Raw genomic sequence first — 14,963 nt, forward strand, 5'->3', positions numbered from 1 at the left:
CAATAAAAAATGGAACCCAACTTCTACAAAAAATCCTAGTTTCTCTGCTGTTTTATCTTTTAATTTTGTTTAATTTGAATATAAAAAAACACCTTTCATTTTTTATTGAAAACAGAGAACGTATACTGGCACAATATGAGTGCACCTCAAACCAATTTAGTGACCACAGATTTCCCAGATGTCAGTTCATTTGATAGCCCTCCTCCCTCACTGTGAAGAATATTCATTCTCCTCAATGAAAGCCTAATTTGAAAAACGTCCCTCATTTCACAAAACAACTTCAAAATATATTTTTAAAAGAAATGAAAACAGAATAAAGATTAAAAATTCATCTCACAAATTACACTCATACAGTCTCATTTCTAAATTTTTTGGTTCAAAAGTCCTCAGAAAACTCACCAAAGATGGCATGCGTTCTCCAATTCACAAAAGCTTGACTTGGATAGAAAGAAAAGAGTGAAGAAAATATGATAAAGGAAAAGGCACGAGGAAAAATTTCTTTAAATAGTACTTTTTTAAAAAACTATTCTTAGCAGTTTTCTCCTTCAATTTACCGTCCTCATTTTTCACCCCCATCCAAACAAAGGGTGTGTGAATCTTCATCCTTATCAACTACGCAATCTTCATTAGCCAACAAGACTCTCCAATTCAACGGGTCCTCAGCATGGATGGATTTGAAGACTGATTATGGATAAACATACATTGATCAAGATACAAGTGCATTCTGAAACAACCAAAGAGAGATTTCTAAAGATAAATTTATCATATTTAGGTAATAGATGACACCATCAACCACGTTTCGAGACAACTGCACAACCACATCGCCACAAGCAAATACTAGAGAAGTAGACACAGACGTTTAATGACCACCGATGATAGCAACTTTATTTATTACAAAAGCACTAGCAAAGCCGTCACTCTTCACTTCAATTCCTTCAGGAAATCTTCATTGTCAACTAGCACCTAAAAATTCACATGACAATGGCAGCAGATTAACACAAGACAGCGCTTGCTCAAATTTATTACCAATTAAAATTCACATTTTGGCAGCAATTATGGAATCATTCATAAATGAAGACCAGAAAAGGGGGATTTTAAAATATGCCTGGCATGTGATGCAATGTCATTGTGAAGGTAAGGGCAAAGCAAAAATACTAAATCTTAAGCCCAACAAAAATAATTAAACATCAAAGATGAGGTCAAAACAAAGTGTTGGGAGCTCATAATTAGCCATGAGGCATTCAATTATATAACAAGACCTATTTATACATCCACTTTAAGATAGCAGAGAATGAGACGACGAAAAATAGTTTTTATGACGTGGATTACACCAAAAAAAAAGGACCTATTAACCCATGCACTTTAAGAAAGACCTATTTAAAGCAGAGAATGAGAAGATGAGAGATGCGAGTTTTAATTACGGAGAGAGTTTTTATGACGCGGACTACATGCATGATAAATGTTGAATTCTACAATTAAGGGAGTTCTATTTCTTTGGGTCATTAAGATGTAATCAACAACTTCGCACTACATTATGAGGATAATCATTGACCTTCTAACAGCTTTCAAAGATGGATTTGGTGAAATCAGAGAAAAAAAATGTGATGAAACCCTCTACGCTAATAAACTTAAAACAAGCAAAAATACAGAAAAATACACAGAAATTGGGACTAAAAGAATAATGGAGTTGTATTACCAGCAAAATAAGGAACTAAAAGTACAGAGCACATGAAACAACACAAAAAACAACCCAGTACAGCAACAAAAACATAAGTTACACATGAACAAATGATGAAGAAAGATATCTTCCTCCACCCCAATCTGGCATTCGAGAGGCCAGAGCTCTCCTCACCACTCACAATTTCCAAAATGCTCCACCCCCTCCCCCTGGACGAAAGGAAAGATTTAAAGATTCAAAAAGTTACAAAAAGTTGATTATAATCCTAGCTGAACCTAATCCCTATTCATACATCACTTTGTCCCCCTATGGCCAGGAACCTTTCAGTAATTCTCTTATACACTGGAAGATAATTCTTTGTCTCTTTCCTACACATGTCCCTTCATATAGACTATGTTATAGGCCCTAGGAAATGATATATAAATCTGTTCTAATTCTTCAGCTCTATCAAAATGCCATCAAATCACAGCACTGGCAACCCTTACTGCAAATAGATATGCATGTAAATAACATCATAATTCACCGGTCATTCAGCAAATTAATCTTATGTTAAGGCCATACTCTATGAAAAAGTTTTAGAACTCACAGTTTTCCAACCATCTGGATCCAAGAAAGAAGTGATTTTCGTGTTAAGGCCAGGAATTGGCCCTGGTTGCCGAGTAATCTTCCCTCCTAACTCTTGTATGACATGGTTGACTACCTCAGCGCTCTTGTATACATCATCAGTGCCAATAGCAACCTGAAAGATACCACAATTTCAATCAGAAGGTGGGCATAGATGAACAGATAAACCAATTTGGCACGAAAAAGGTGATATTAAACCTATGATGTATCATCAACTAACCTGCGCATATGCATTTCCCTTAGTGTATTCAGAGACACCATAGTTATATGTCAACTCCAAGACAGTTGTCTCATGCTCCTCTGCATACCCAAGCATGGCTATTGTGTACTACAAATGGAAGCAACATAATTCAGAAAAATGGAGCAGTTCGTGGTTAAAGTATGTACGCTGCTTTCAAGGTGAGCTTATGAAAATTTACCTTGTATTCAGGCCTATCGACCTTCTTTACCACCTTCATACCCAAAGCCTGCAGAGATAGTACACCATTAGAGCATGGCATCAGATTACAAAACTATATTATTTGATGTGGATCATAATACAAGTGCAGCTTCGATGCCCTAAAGTGTGCATGACAAGCAAAAGCTGGCAGTTCCTAATCCAGGTTCTCAAATTGACATAAAATATAAGGTCAATGTCTTGTCTCTTGTGCATTTCATTGAACAAATAATAAACCACATAAAATATAGTTAGTTGATCATCTAGCTTTGAAACCCATGGCTGAAAGATTAGCCTAATGAGAAAGATTTAACTATAGATGTGAAATCAAATGATAACAGAAACAGAACGGACCCTTCAAATTACTGCTTTAGCCTAGAGGCCCACAACTACATTGCTATTTTACTAAACATGTCAGCAGGTGAACGTTCCCCCTTGGTGTTTAACCTAGTGAGGTTTTACAAAGTAACATCTTCAAGAATCAAAAAGGCTTGTACATGCAGAAGCAAAAACTATGAAAGTCAATTTATAAAAATTCATCAAATTCAAGTTTGAAGACACTAAATGCTTGAAAACTTGCACTACAAGCAGTACCACTAAAGCAGTTTCAGTTGAAATTAAAATGGGGAAATAAATTGAACATGGACTGCTACCTTTTCATAGAACTTAATTGAGCGCTCTAAATCACCAACACGAAGCATCACTTGACACAGTGGCTCAGGGGTTGACTCTCTTTGGATGATCTCAAATATGTAACCATCAGGGTCCTTCACAAATGCAATGACAGTGGTCCCACCCTTAACTGGACCAGGCTCCCTAGTGATGATTCCACCCTTGGCCCGTATGTCTTCAACCATTTTGTAAACCTAGAAAACAACATATTCAATTAATTTTCAGCACAGGCAAATTGATACTATAGCATTTCTGAAGTTAGTATCAGGCTTACATCTGGGGTTGCAATTGCGAAATGTCCAAAGCCAGTTCCAATATCATATGAGGTCACCCCATAATCTGACAAAAAATATAACATATTTAAAATTAAAAGAATATAAAATTCATTGTTGTGCCAAAGAAATTATTTCATGTGCAATTCAATGAAATACAGTTCATGCAATAAGCTATTCCCAAGTAAATTAAAACAAAACAAACAAATTATATGCAAGGGACAAACTCAAGTGCAATAATTTAACTGTTTCCTTTGAAGTTCTCAGGTGAATATTCTCTTCAACTCAAAGTCACGCAGCTGCCATTTCAAAAAATGGCTTCCCACCATATGATAACAAACACCTAATGAACTTAAGGAATTATAGCCATGAACCACTCACTGCATGGATAAAACCCAACACAATATGCAAAAGGCTGAGCAACGTACTATATGTTAATTCCACTACAAAATGGTTTTCTTCGGGGCCAAATCCAAGAAAAGCATTGGAGTATTTTTCCTCAGGAACATCTCTTTTCCTCAAAAGCTTCATTCCAAAACATTCAGTATAAAACCTAAAAGAAGTGGAGAAAAGTTGAGCATCTAAAGGCACATATTATAATAACAAAAATCAATGTAATGTCGCACAATCCTACTCGATGGTGCGATCAAGATCACCAACACGGTAGACAGCATGAAGGAGGCGGCGCTTGTCTTTCTTTGGCCATTCCAACAGTTCAGGACTAGGAGCAACTGGTGCAGTCTCAGCCATATTGTTAGAGCTGTAACACAAGCCAGTGAAGGCATTCAACTTGATGAGAAAATAACAGAATTGATGACCAGAAAGAGACTGATCCAGTAAACAAACTGCAAAAACTCTTTTTAGAAAAGTTATATCAGCGAAGATTTTAAAGATGGTTTAGGGCATTGACATCTTATGTTTTAAGCTTGAATAAATAGTTTGGCATGACAAAAAAAGAGACAGGGAAGATGCTCGTCGTGGACATTGTTCTAAGTTTCATCTCCATTTTATCTCAAACATAATTAATTCAGGGTGAAATTAAGTAATAATATTATATCTTGACGCAAAATAGTAAAGTGTCGAGTCTAAAGCTCTTCTTACGACGAACACCAAGTATAAAATGAAAATCACAGCAGCCAGGTTAAAAATGTACGAACAGAACCTCAAATAGCCCACCAATAATCACCGATGACAGAGTATAAGAACAAAATCAGACTTCACATCACACCAAACGAAAACGAACTCGTACTGAAAAATCAAAATTGCTCATCTGAGCTCGCAAACAAATCATGATAAAGAATCTCAAGCCAACACTATCAGTGAATGTGAGTTCCCTACAACAATATACAAGCAGAGAAAGGAGACTGACCAGCGAGAGTGACGATCGAGTGGAAGAGGCAGAGGAGACACCCTAGAATGATCTCAAACACTGACACTGTGCGTTACTAAAGATTATCCTGCGACTGTGACGGAGTTATTGCAAGCGTAACGGCCTGTCACGTGGATTGTCCACCTGGCAACGGACGATTGGCTATTCTCAAAATATCAAAGGAAATAGAAACTCTCATGAATATAGACCAGATTTTTGCGTTTAGTGAGAGAGGATCGCGGCTGATGTTAAGTGATTCTGCGTTGTCAAGTCAGCATTTCTCCTAAGTAAGTAAGGCAATGTTTGGAAAGTTTTTTTAGATGGAATGAATGAGATGGATAGAAATTTGGGAGATTTTTTAAAAAGAGAAGGAAGTGATTTGGGTGACCTTTCAGACCATTTTTGCCATTTTAAATCTATTTTTTTGACCTTACAATTTAAAGAGACTAAAATAAAATAAGATAATATAAATAATATTATTATAAAAATCACTTTCATCACTCTCAATCTCTCTCATTCTTCACTCTAGCAAAACTTAAAAAATAATTTTATTTAATTCAAATATATTAATTTTATAATTATTTTTTTAAAAATAGTTAAATAAATTTATTATTTAGTTTAATAAAAATTTTAAATTGAAATATTCCATTTTCATTCCAATCTATCTCATTTGATTTCATTAATGATTATAGATCTTTATTACATCCTTTAAAAGTATAAATTAAAAAAATACAAATAACTAGAAATTAAATTTTTAGTATTATAGATCAAAATTATATTATTTAAAATATTTATTATATTTTTAAATATTTTAAATATATTATATTTATATAATAAAAATTATAAATCATTATAAAATTAATTTTTTTTTTTTTGTAATTGTACATTCAAAAGCACATTTTACTATCATAAATCAAACAACTTTCAATGTATCAAATTGATTTTTAAAAAAATATATTTAAACATAAATTTTATTATAATAATTAACTTTTACTAAATAAAACTTTTATTAAATAAATTTTTAATAAATTAAAAATCAAACGCAAACTAAAAATGAAAAGTTAATCATATTACTTTCGGGTTAAAAAAAAACAACAAATTGGTGAGTGTATTTACTTTTACTGATGTTGACTTGGCAGTGTCACGTGTAACGGAGTGACAAATTGAAAGGTTTATTTCGGTCGTGAACGATTGATATTTTTTTTGGGCCGTAAATATATTGGGAGAATCACTAGAGGACCAACAAAAACAAAACAAAAGGCAGAGAGGGAGAGGGGATATTGGTTTTGTTATATGAATATAAATTATAAGTGACTAAAATTAAAAAATAAAAGGAAATAGACAAAAATCCCAAGCTCATGCATATCCCTGAAATTTAAGTACTTTAAAGATTAGTTTTGTTATAAATTTCAAAAGTTTTATAAAATTTATAAGTTATGTTGGCCAAAAAATAAATAAATTTTATAAGTTCAATTAAAATTTTTGAAAGTTCAAGACAAAAAAAAATTAGAACTTTCGAAAGTTGTGATGTTTATTTGCAAACAGAATTAACTTCTGAAATTGATAATTGGTTGTCTGAAAATTATTTTCAAAATTTAAAAAAAGTTGTAATCCTCTAGTCCTATTTGTAAATTATTTCCAACATATTTCATCATAATAAAAAAACTCTTAAAACTTATTAACTTGTCTAAAAATTTATAAATTTTAACTTTATCCCTATTAAATATACATATTTTAATAACATATTTTTTCTTTCCAACATTTAATAGAGGTTAGAAGGAAAAAATTGTGATAAAAATTTAAAGATGCCACTAATAAATATAATAAAAAAATATTCTCTTTCTACCCTATAAATAGGAGAGAGTAATTTTTAATCAATTTTTTATGACTTAAAACTGAAATATACACTAATTTAAACTTTCTCTGTTAAAAAATATAAGGTATTTTTAATCGAATCTCACTTCTCAATAAAATTATTATCTATTTTCAAACTAACCTCATCTTTTCATATTTACCTCTATTAACATCCTACAATAAATATGAAGTCATTATCAATAGAGGTACTTGAAAAAAGACAACAATTACACTTTAAAAGATTAAAAATACCTTATATTTTTTAATATCAAACTTCTTAAAAAATACCTTACATGTTTAGATAGAGGGAATATACATGTAATTAAACTATATTATCAATGGCATAAACTAAGTTTTATACATTTTTTTGTGTATATAAAAATTAAAGTATAATTTTTAATCCTCTAATTTATATAAAATTTAGTTTGGCCTTTTAATTTAATAAAATATATTTTCAGTCCTTTAACTCTAATACCATTAATTTTACATTATATTTTTTAAACCAATTATTGTTATTTTTAAAAAAAATAAATTTATTAATTTAGTATGACAACATTTAAAAATATTTTATCATAATTAAAAATTCATTTGTATGAACTTTTTGTCGATTAAATGGATGGTATTAAAGTTAAATAATTGAAAAAATATTTTATAAAATTAAAAAACTGAAATATATAAATAAATGTAGGAGGAATGGTATTAAGGACCCTAAAAATAAAATTTATTACAATTTAGACCTAAATAAATTTAATATTGCTCTGCAGGCCTTAGGACTTTTATTGCAATATTTTTTCACACCAAAAATACAATTTACTTTTTGTTTAATTTGAATTTAGAGCTTGTGCGAACCCTCAAAGCAACGGAATAGATCATGCACGACACAACATTCACTATGCACAAGATGATATTCATGCATGTTTAATAAAAACTTTATACATTTTGAATATTTCACTACCCTAGGCTCTAACAAAAATGACTAGGCAGACCATGCATGACATAACATTCACTATGCACCAGATTATATCCATGCATGCTCAATATAAAGTCTAAGCAATTTGAATATTTCACCAACCTAGGCTCAACAAAATGACAGTTAAGCAGACCATGCACAACATAACATCCACTATGTACAAAATGATATCTACACATACTCAACAAAAAATCTATGCATTTTCAATATTTCACAAGTCAAGGCTCAACAAAAATGACTAGTTAGACAGACCATACATGACACAATATCTACTATGCATAAGATTATATCCACGCATGCTTAACAGAAAGTCCATGCATTTTTAATATAAAAAGCACAATTACATCAGATATGAAAAATTTCATGTTGGTACTAGCCTAGGTACTAAAACAAGTATCCACATAAAATTGACATGATATTTCAAGTCTGATATATACAAAAAGCTAACCACTATATTTAAAACATCTAACAGTTGTTTCTCTATATATAAACAAAAATAGCTGTGATTCTTAATTACCCAACTGAGAATGCTTTCATATACATAATTATAATTGCCTATGTATACTAAAAAGGAATAATATGATTACTTCTTAAGCTAGGTTAGGATTCTTGCATGTCTTGTGACTATATCCAGCCTTCTCACATCTTGAATAATGATAAATCTTCTTTTATTTTAATCTACAATGAACAAATTAATTTAGGTAAATGTCCACATATAGAAACCCAACTTTTATTTTACATAACTCAAAGTTTAACATAAACAACTTAAAATTTATTTTTGCACAACAGATACTCTAACATCTTTGATAACAAATTTTCTGGGAATCATATTTTATTTAATTCACATGTCAAAGTTCAATATGAACAAGTCAACCGTCACTATTGTACAATGATTAAAACTTTTACAACCAATTTAATAGTTTAGCAACTTTTAGCTTATACCAGTAGGTTAGACTTAACAAAATGCACAAGTAGACAAATAATGTATAAACACAATATTCACTATGCACAATACAAGATTCATATATTCTCAACTGAAAATTCATATGATTATACTTTATCGATAGGCTGGGCTTAATAAAATGCTCAAGTTAAGCAAATAGTACACAACACAATATTCACTATGCACAACACAGGGTTCATATATTTTCACCTGAAAGTCATGTGATTTCAATTTATCATTAGGCTAAACTTAATAAAATACACAACTCATTGTTCAACAATAACTCCAAGTTCATTTTTGCATAACAAATATTCCAACATTTTTAATAGCAAATTTTCTTCATATTAGATCATATTTTATTTAGTTCACATATAAAATTTCAATATGAATAAGTCAATCATTGTTATTATACAACAACTAATCCACTCTAAAACTTTCGTGGCCAAAATGGTTCAACAACTTTTAGCTCATATCAACAATAGAATCATAAATAAACAAGTAAACTTGCAAGCTTAAACATATGTGCTTCACATGAGAGACCTATTGCAATTTTAACAATTAAATGACACACATGCACTGAATCAACAAGGAAGAAACAAAATTGAAGATCCTTACCTCTGAACAATAATGATAGAAGTTTTAAGAAACAAATGATGTTTCTCGAATAAGGAAGACAAAGAAGATCACCAATGGCTAGCGATGTGTAATGCAGGGGAAAATGAGGTAGAGAATCGACTATAATGCACAATATGAGAGGAACAAGGAAGAAGAGTGAACATATAAGAAGATCCCTACTACCATAGTCCTCCTTCAACAGCAACAAAGGGCTGAGTTCCATAGGTCATCCCCCACAACTACAACCAATAACAACTCAATGCAAAGAAAGAGAGGAAAAATCATGAACTGTGCTTCATCTATCAACACCCATGACTTCTATACTCATCCACGCTGGCGACGATCAACAATGGCAGAGTGACGACTGGTGAAATGAGAAAAAAGACAAGAAAAACTGTGAATTGTGCTTCATCTATTTCGTTTCTTGGAGGCTTCACGCAGCTTTTCTGATTCAAATCAAACAAAAGACAACATTATATTTTTTATGTGTAAAGAAATATTGCAATTAGGGCCTCAAAGCCTACAGAGTAATATCAAATTTGTTTAGGCCCTAAGTGCAATAAAATCTATTTTAAAACCCTCAATGCATATAAACTTTAGTCCTTTTGATTCACCAAAAAAAAAAGAGGGGGAAATTCTTAGGTCCTGTTTGGTTAAATGAAAGGAAAGATGACAATGTTTTGAGCTATAAGACATTCGATCTACAACAATGGAAGTAACAAAAGTCTCATAGTATGTTTGATTTACCTCCCAATTGAGGTTGAGATGGCCCAAACCTTAATTAGAAGGTAAAAAGTTCATTAAAAACATCAAAATTTTGTTTGGATAAAAAAGAAATTGAATGGGTGGTGAGATTAGAACGAGTATTTTGGTTAAAGTTAGGAAGGATAACTTTTTAATGAGTATTGGAGGTGGAGCGTTGGGGTTCTCCTCTCTCCCTGTATCTTGTTTAGTCTCTTATCTTTACAAGCTATGCTAGACTACGACAACAAGGTTCACGGCACCAGCCTCTCGATGACAAAGCACACTAGGGTCCTTCTCTATCATACCTAATAGTCTTTCACTCCTTGGAAAAGCTTGTGGTACCAAGCTCACATTGAATTACTTTCTACCACTATTATGCCATCGATTCACACAAGCATCAACAAGGTGAATAACAATCAGCATGATCATCATCATGATCTCCGTGATAGCCTTAATTGTCACCAAGAGGAGGAGGAGGATATTGGAGATTCTTGTTTGAATGCTAACTCTGGTTATGAAGATCACGACAATGAAGAGGAAGAGGAAGAGGAGGAAGGAGAGAACTAGGTGGTCCTTTAGTCGATGATGAGGTCTAATGAGAAGTTGCTTGTCGCCTTTTCAATCTCCTCCGTGGAGAACCATACATCTCAGCAGAAAAGACTAGGTGGAAAGGAGGTCAAAGTAGGGTGACAATGAGGTCCTTTCTTTGTGCACAGTCACAAAAGTAGACTTACTCGTGTGAGAGGGAGAGCATTTTTTTCTTATGAACAAAAGTAAGGGAGAGGTTGAAGAAGACTCTCTAATTAATTCACATGTTTAATGTATATTCATTTATTTTAGATTTTTAACTCTATTTTTAAATAAAATTTTATTTTTATTTTTATTTTTCTTAAAGAAAATGTTAGGTTAATCGCAAGGTTCAATTTTAAATAAAAAACTAAATTAGTCACAAAAAATATGGTAAGTTTCTAGCCTTTTTTTAGTCATTATACATGTAAACTGGCTTTCGAATCAAATTATTAAACAAATTTTAATTTATTCAATTGACTTTTAAAAAAAATATATTCAAACATAAATCACATTAAAATCACACTAACCTTTGTTAAATTTTAATCTCAATAAAAGTTTTTTTTTTAAATTTAAACACATACTTAGGCTCCCTTGGGAGAACATTATTAGGAATGAAGGAGAGATGATTCAAGGGGTGGGAGAGATCAGGGTCTTAGCGAGGTGAGGAAAGACCTTTGTTCCCATGATATTCAATTGAACCTTATTTTCTTTCCCTTCCTTCAATTTGGTTTTGGCCTACCAAACGGGGCCTTAGTCCTTCTAAATCATCTTCTGCGGGGTCCACACGAGTCATGAGCCATAGACTTGGGCCAGCCCTTGGTATCATTTATAGGGCACGTGTAAAATATATAGGAGATCAATCAATTTTTTTAAATAAAAAGGCCGAGGTATGATTCACAGGGGACGGGAAAGGGCAAGCATTTCTGAAAAAGCTAGAAGCAGCAGCACAAGGTAAAGTTGCCTTCAGCATATCAGAATATCATCTCGTGGTCCCGTGACGATATAAATAAGAAGAATTTCAACGAAGAACCATATATTTGACTTAATTGCTAGTGAATCTTAAAAACAATTAAAACTTCCAATCAGTCCAATAAAATTAAAATGAAACTAATTTCAGCAGTAAAAAAAATAAAACAAACTTGTGGTTCCATAACAATACACACACTTGACACTCCCCATTGAGTGTTATATTATAATAAATTTTATACATCATGTTAAATTTTTTCATAATCAGTTCAACTCATGAGTTTGTGATAATTTTGGACTGTTTGAATATTCTACTAGAATTAGTTGTAGGATGAAAAATGATTTTATAAAAAGTCATTCAAATATTTTTCTTTTTCTCAAATTCCATTTAATTTTGGTTCAACTATTTGAGCAATTCTTGCAATTGACCCAGGTTGATTTGCTTTAAACTATTTAGTTCTTGAAGACCTAAAGAAAAATTTGAGATCCAAAATGGTTGGATCATTTTGACCCATTTTTAACATATATGTATATAAATATATTTTATTTAATTATTTTATTACTAGTTCAACCACTGTGTACTAGATTAAATCATAAGAATTGTAACCACTGACCTTTTGACTCATCGTCTAACTCAACTTTTAAAACATTGCCATTACATAAAAAGTGTAATTAATAAAGTTTTTAAAATACTATTAATTAAAAAGTACAATTAATAAGGTTTTTAATTAAAAATCTTATTAAATATAGATAAATATTAAAAGAATATATAGTTTTAAATATAATCAACCAACTTGTTCAAATATGCAAGTAGTTAATACTGTGTTATAACTAAATAGATGGAGTACACTTCATTTTATCTCTGTGGAAAAACTATTTTATGTCACATGTTTTTCAAGATTTTAAAATAATATTCAATAAGAAAAATATCATCTAAGAACCCTATAATATTTTAATATCAAATAAAGACTTATCTAAAAATAAGATTTTGGGAAAAAATAATTACCTTTATAATATTTTACAAGTCTTGTTTCGATACAAACAACAAAATATTTGACTATTGACAAATTACTATACACAATTAACAAGCAAACATTTGTTCATGAATTAGTTAAGAAACTAATAGGTCTAGTTTGATTTTACAAGTCTTAATTTGATATAAATAGCAAAACATTTAATTATTGACAAGTTACTATACATATTTAATAAGCAAATGTTTGTTCATGAATAAGTTATAAAAATTAATAGGCCTAATTTAACCTCACAAATCTTTCTCCAGTGGAAATAATAAAGCATTCGTAGATTGATAAGTTATCGTTCGACTATAAACAATAAAACCATGCCTGTAAGTTTTTATAACTTATTTATAAACGAATCTTCATTTGTTGATTATGTATAGTAACTTGTTAATAGTCAAATATTTTATCATTTATATAGGAATAAAACTTATAATATGCTGTAGGGATAACTAAATTTTTTTTTTTGTAAAATTTTATTTTCAGATGTATCATAGATGTGTCAGAGTTGTAGAGATATTTTAGATTTCTAGCGTTCTTCTTTGATATTAAAATGCTATGGGGTCCTTAGGTTATATTTTCCCCATTTAATAACACTTTTCCCAAAGAAATTTACTATTTAATATTATAGCAACATTTTTAAAGACCTTAAATGAGGATATATTTATTCATTATATCATATTTTTACATATTTATCGTATTTTTAATCTATATATAATAAATTTAAAAGGAAAATATAACGAAAAGGTTTATTTCACTGTCATGATACTAGATATAACAATAATTAATTAAGCCTGATTAGCATGGTTTGGAGACACATAAAATATTTTTATTTTTGAATTTATTTTTCTATTCCAGTTCATTTTACACGGTGGATAATTCACTACCAAAAGCTACATGTGCATTTCATGCTTGGAAGCATAGTAACCTTTTCTTAAAATTGCTTAAAATTATATTCACCTCTCTTGATCAATATCTACATTCTGCTTTTTAGCAGGATAAAGTCTTTTTGCCCCCTCTAATTTTTGTACAACACTACAATTGTCTTGCTTATCTTTAAAATACATTGAAACATCCTTTACATGTGAAATGATATATCCCTTCTGGTAAAAAATATAAAATATTTTTAATTAAATTATATTTTAATGAATTAATTTATTATCTTCAAACTAATATCATTCTTTATGTCTACCTCTATTTGATAAAATGCCTCATTTAAAGATAAATAGTTGAGTGATTTATTATTAAGAGTATTTTTGAAAAAAAACTTATTAATTATACATTGAAAAAATAAAAATGCCTTTTATTTGTAGACATCCAACCTCAAAAAATACTCATATGTTTTAATGGAGGGGATATGCAATTCAAGAAAATCCCATGTGATTTATTTTGTTCTGCTGAGAGGTTTAAAGTGGTTTCTAAAATAGAAATGAAATTTGTGTAACTCTAGCTCTTATCTTTAAAATATAGCTGCATTATCCAATTTAATAATCACAGAATAAGAAGGTAAATTCTTAACTATTAAAAGAGCTCCCCTTGTATCAATAGTTTCAGACATCAAAAGTGAATGAGAATGGCAAATGGGGACCCAATTTAAAAGATAATATTAAATAAGGACTTTTCAGCTGTGAAGAAGCTGTTAAAAATGATAGTTGAGATGGTACTGATTTTTTTTTTTTTTGGTGAAAAGTTTAGTAATTAAGTCCTTGTGTGACGTAAATTATCGAAGCTTTGAATTGTCATTTTCCCGTGAATACGACCCCTGGACATACCAAATGAGTAACATAACCATGTGGCCCACACACAAAAAAAAAAAAAAAGGAACAACATTACCACGATTATCCCTTCTCACAAGAACAATTGAGGCCCATTACTATGCCAAGAGACTCAACTGGCCCATGTTAACGACACAACCCAGGTCCATATCTCTTGGGCCTATAGCATGCACTACTCCTTTAGCTCTACCTGAATACCTTTGCCTTCATTAATGGTTTTTTTTTTTTGATACAGTTATTTGGGTGTTATCATGTTTAATTAAATATAACTTTTTCAAAAGGCATCTTTTACATTTACACGATCTCGAATTAATTCTTGTTAGGAATTAGAACTAAAAAAAAAAAATTGATGTCAGTGAATGAAAATGGGCTAAAATATATTTTTCTCTCATAGAAATTTATTTTCATTTTGTATCGATCTCATCTTCAATATTTATTTAAGTAAAAATGTAACACTCG

At 30.8% G+C, this 14,963-nt stretch overlaps 1 protein-coding gene across 1 annotated transcript; it reads right to left on the reverse strand.

The window, feature by feature from the left end:
* Positions 1 to 742: 742 nt before the first annotated feature.
* Positions 743 to 5,203, reverse strand: LOC129292579 (lactoylglutathione lyase GLX1-like). The gene is made up of 9 exons (XM_054930151.1): positions 5,052 to 5,203; positions 4,317 to 4,442; positions 4,111 to 4,235; positions 3,685 to 3,749; positions 3,392 to 3,604; positions 2,722 to 2,769; positions 2,523 to 2,630; positions 2,265 to 2,417; positions 743 to 963 (listed from the first exon to the last, which is right to left on the reverse strand). The coding sequence occupies exons 2-9, from the start codon at positions 4,430 to 4,432 to the stop codon at positions 922 to 924; spliced, it is 870 nt and encodes a 289-aa protein (XP_054786126.1). The 5' UTR covers positions 4,433 to 4,442; positions 5,052 to 5,203; the 3' UTR covers positions 743 to 921.
* Positions 5,204 to 14,963: the final 9,760 nt, after the last annotated feature.

This window comes from Prosopis cineraria, unplaced genomic scaffold (genome assembly GCF_029017545.1).
Source record: "Prosopis cineraria cultivar Desert tree isolate PC_DT_omini unplaced genomic scaffold, ASM2901754v1 PC14, whole genome shotgun sequence".
In the NCBI taxonomy this organism is placed as follows: Eukaryota; Viridiplantae; Streptophyta; class Magnoliopsida; order Fabales; family Fabaceae; genus Prosopis; species Prosopis cineraria.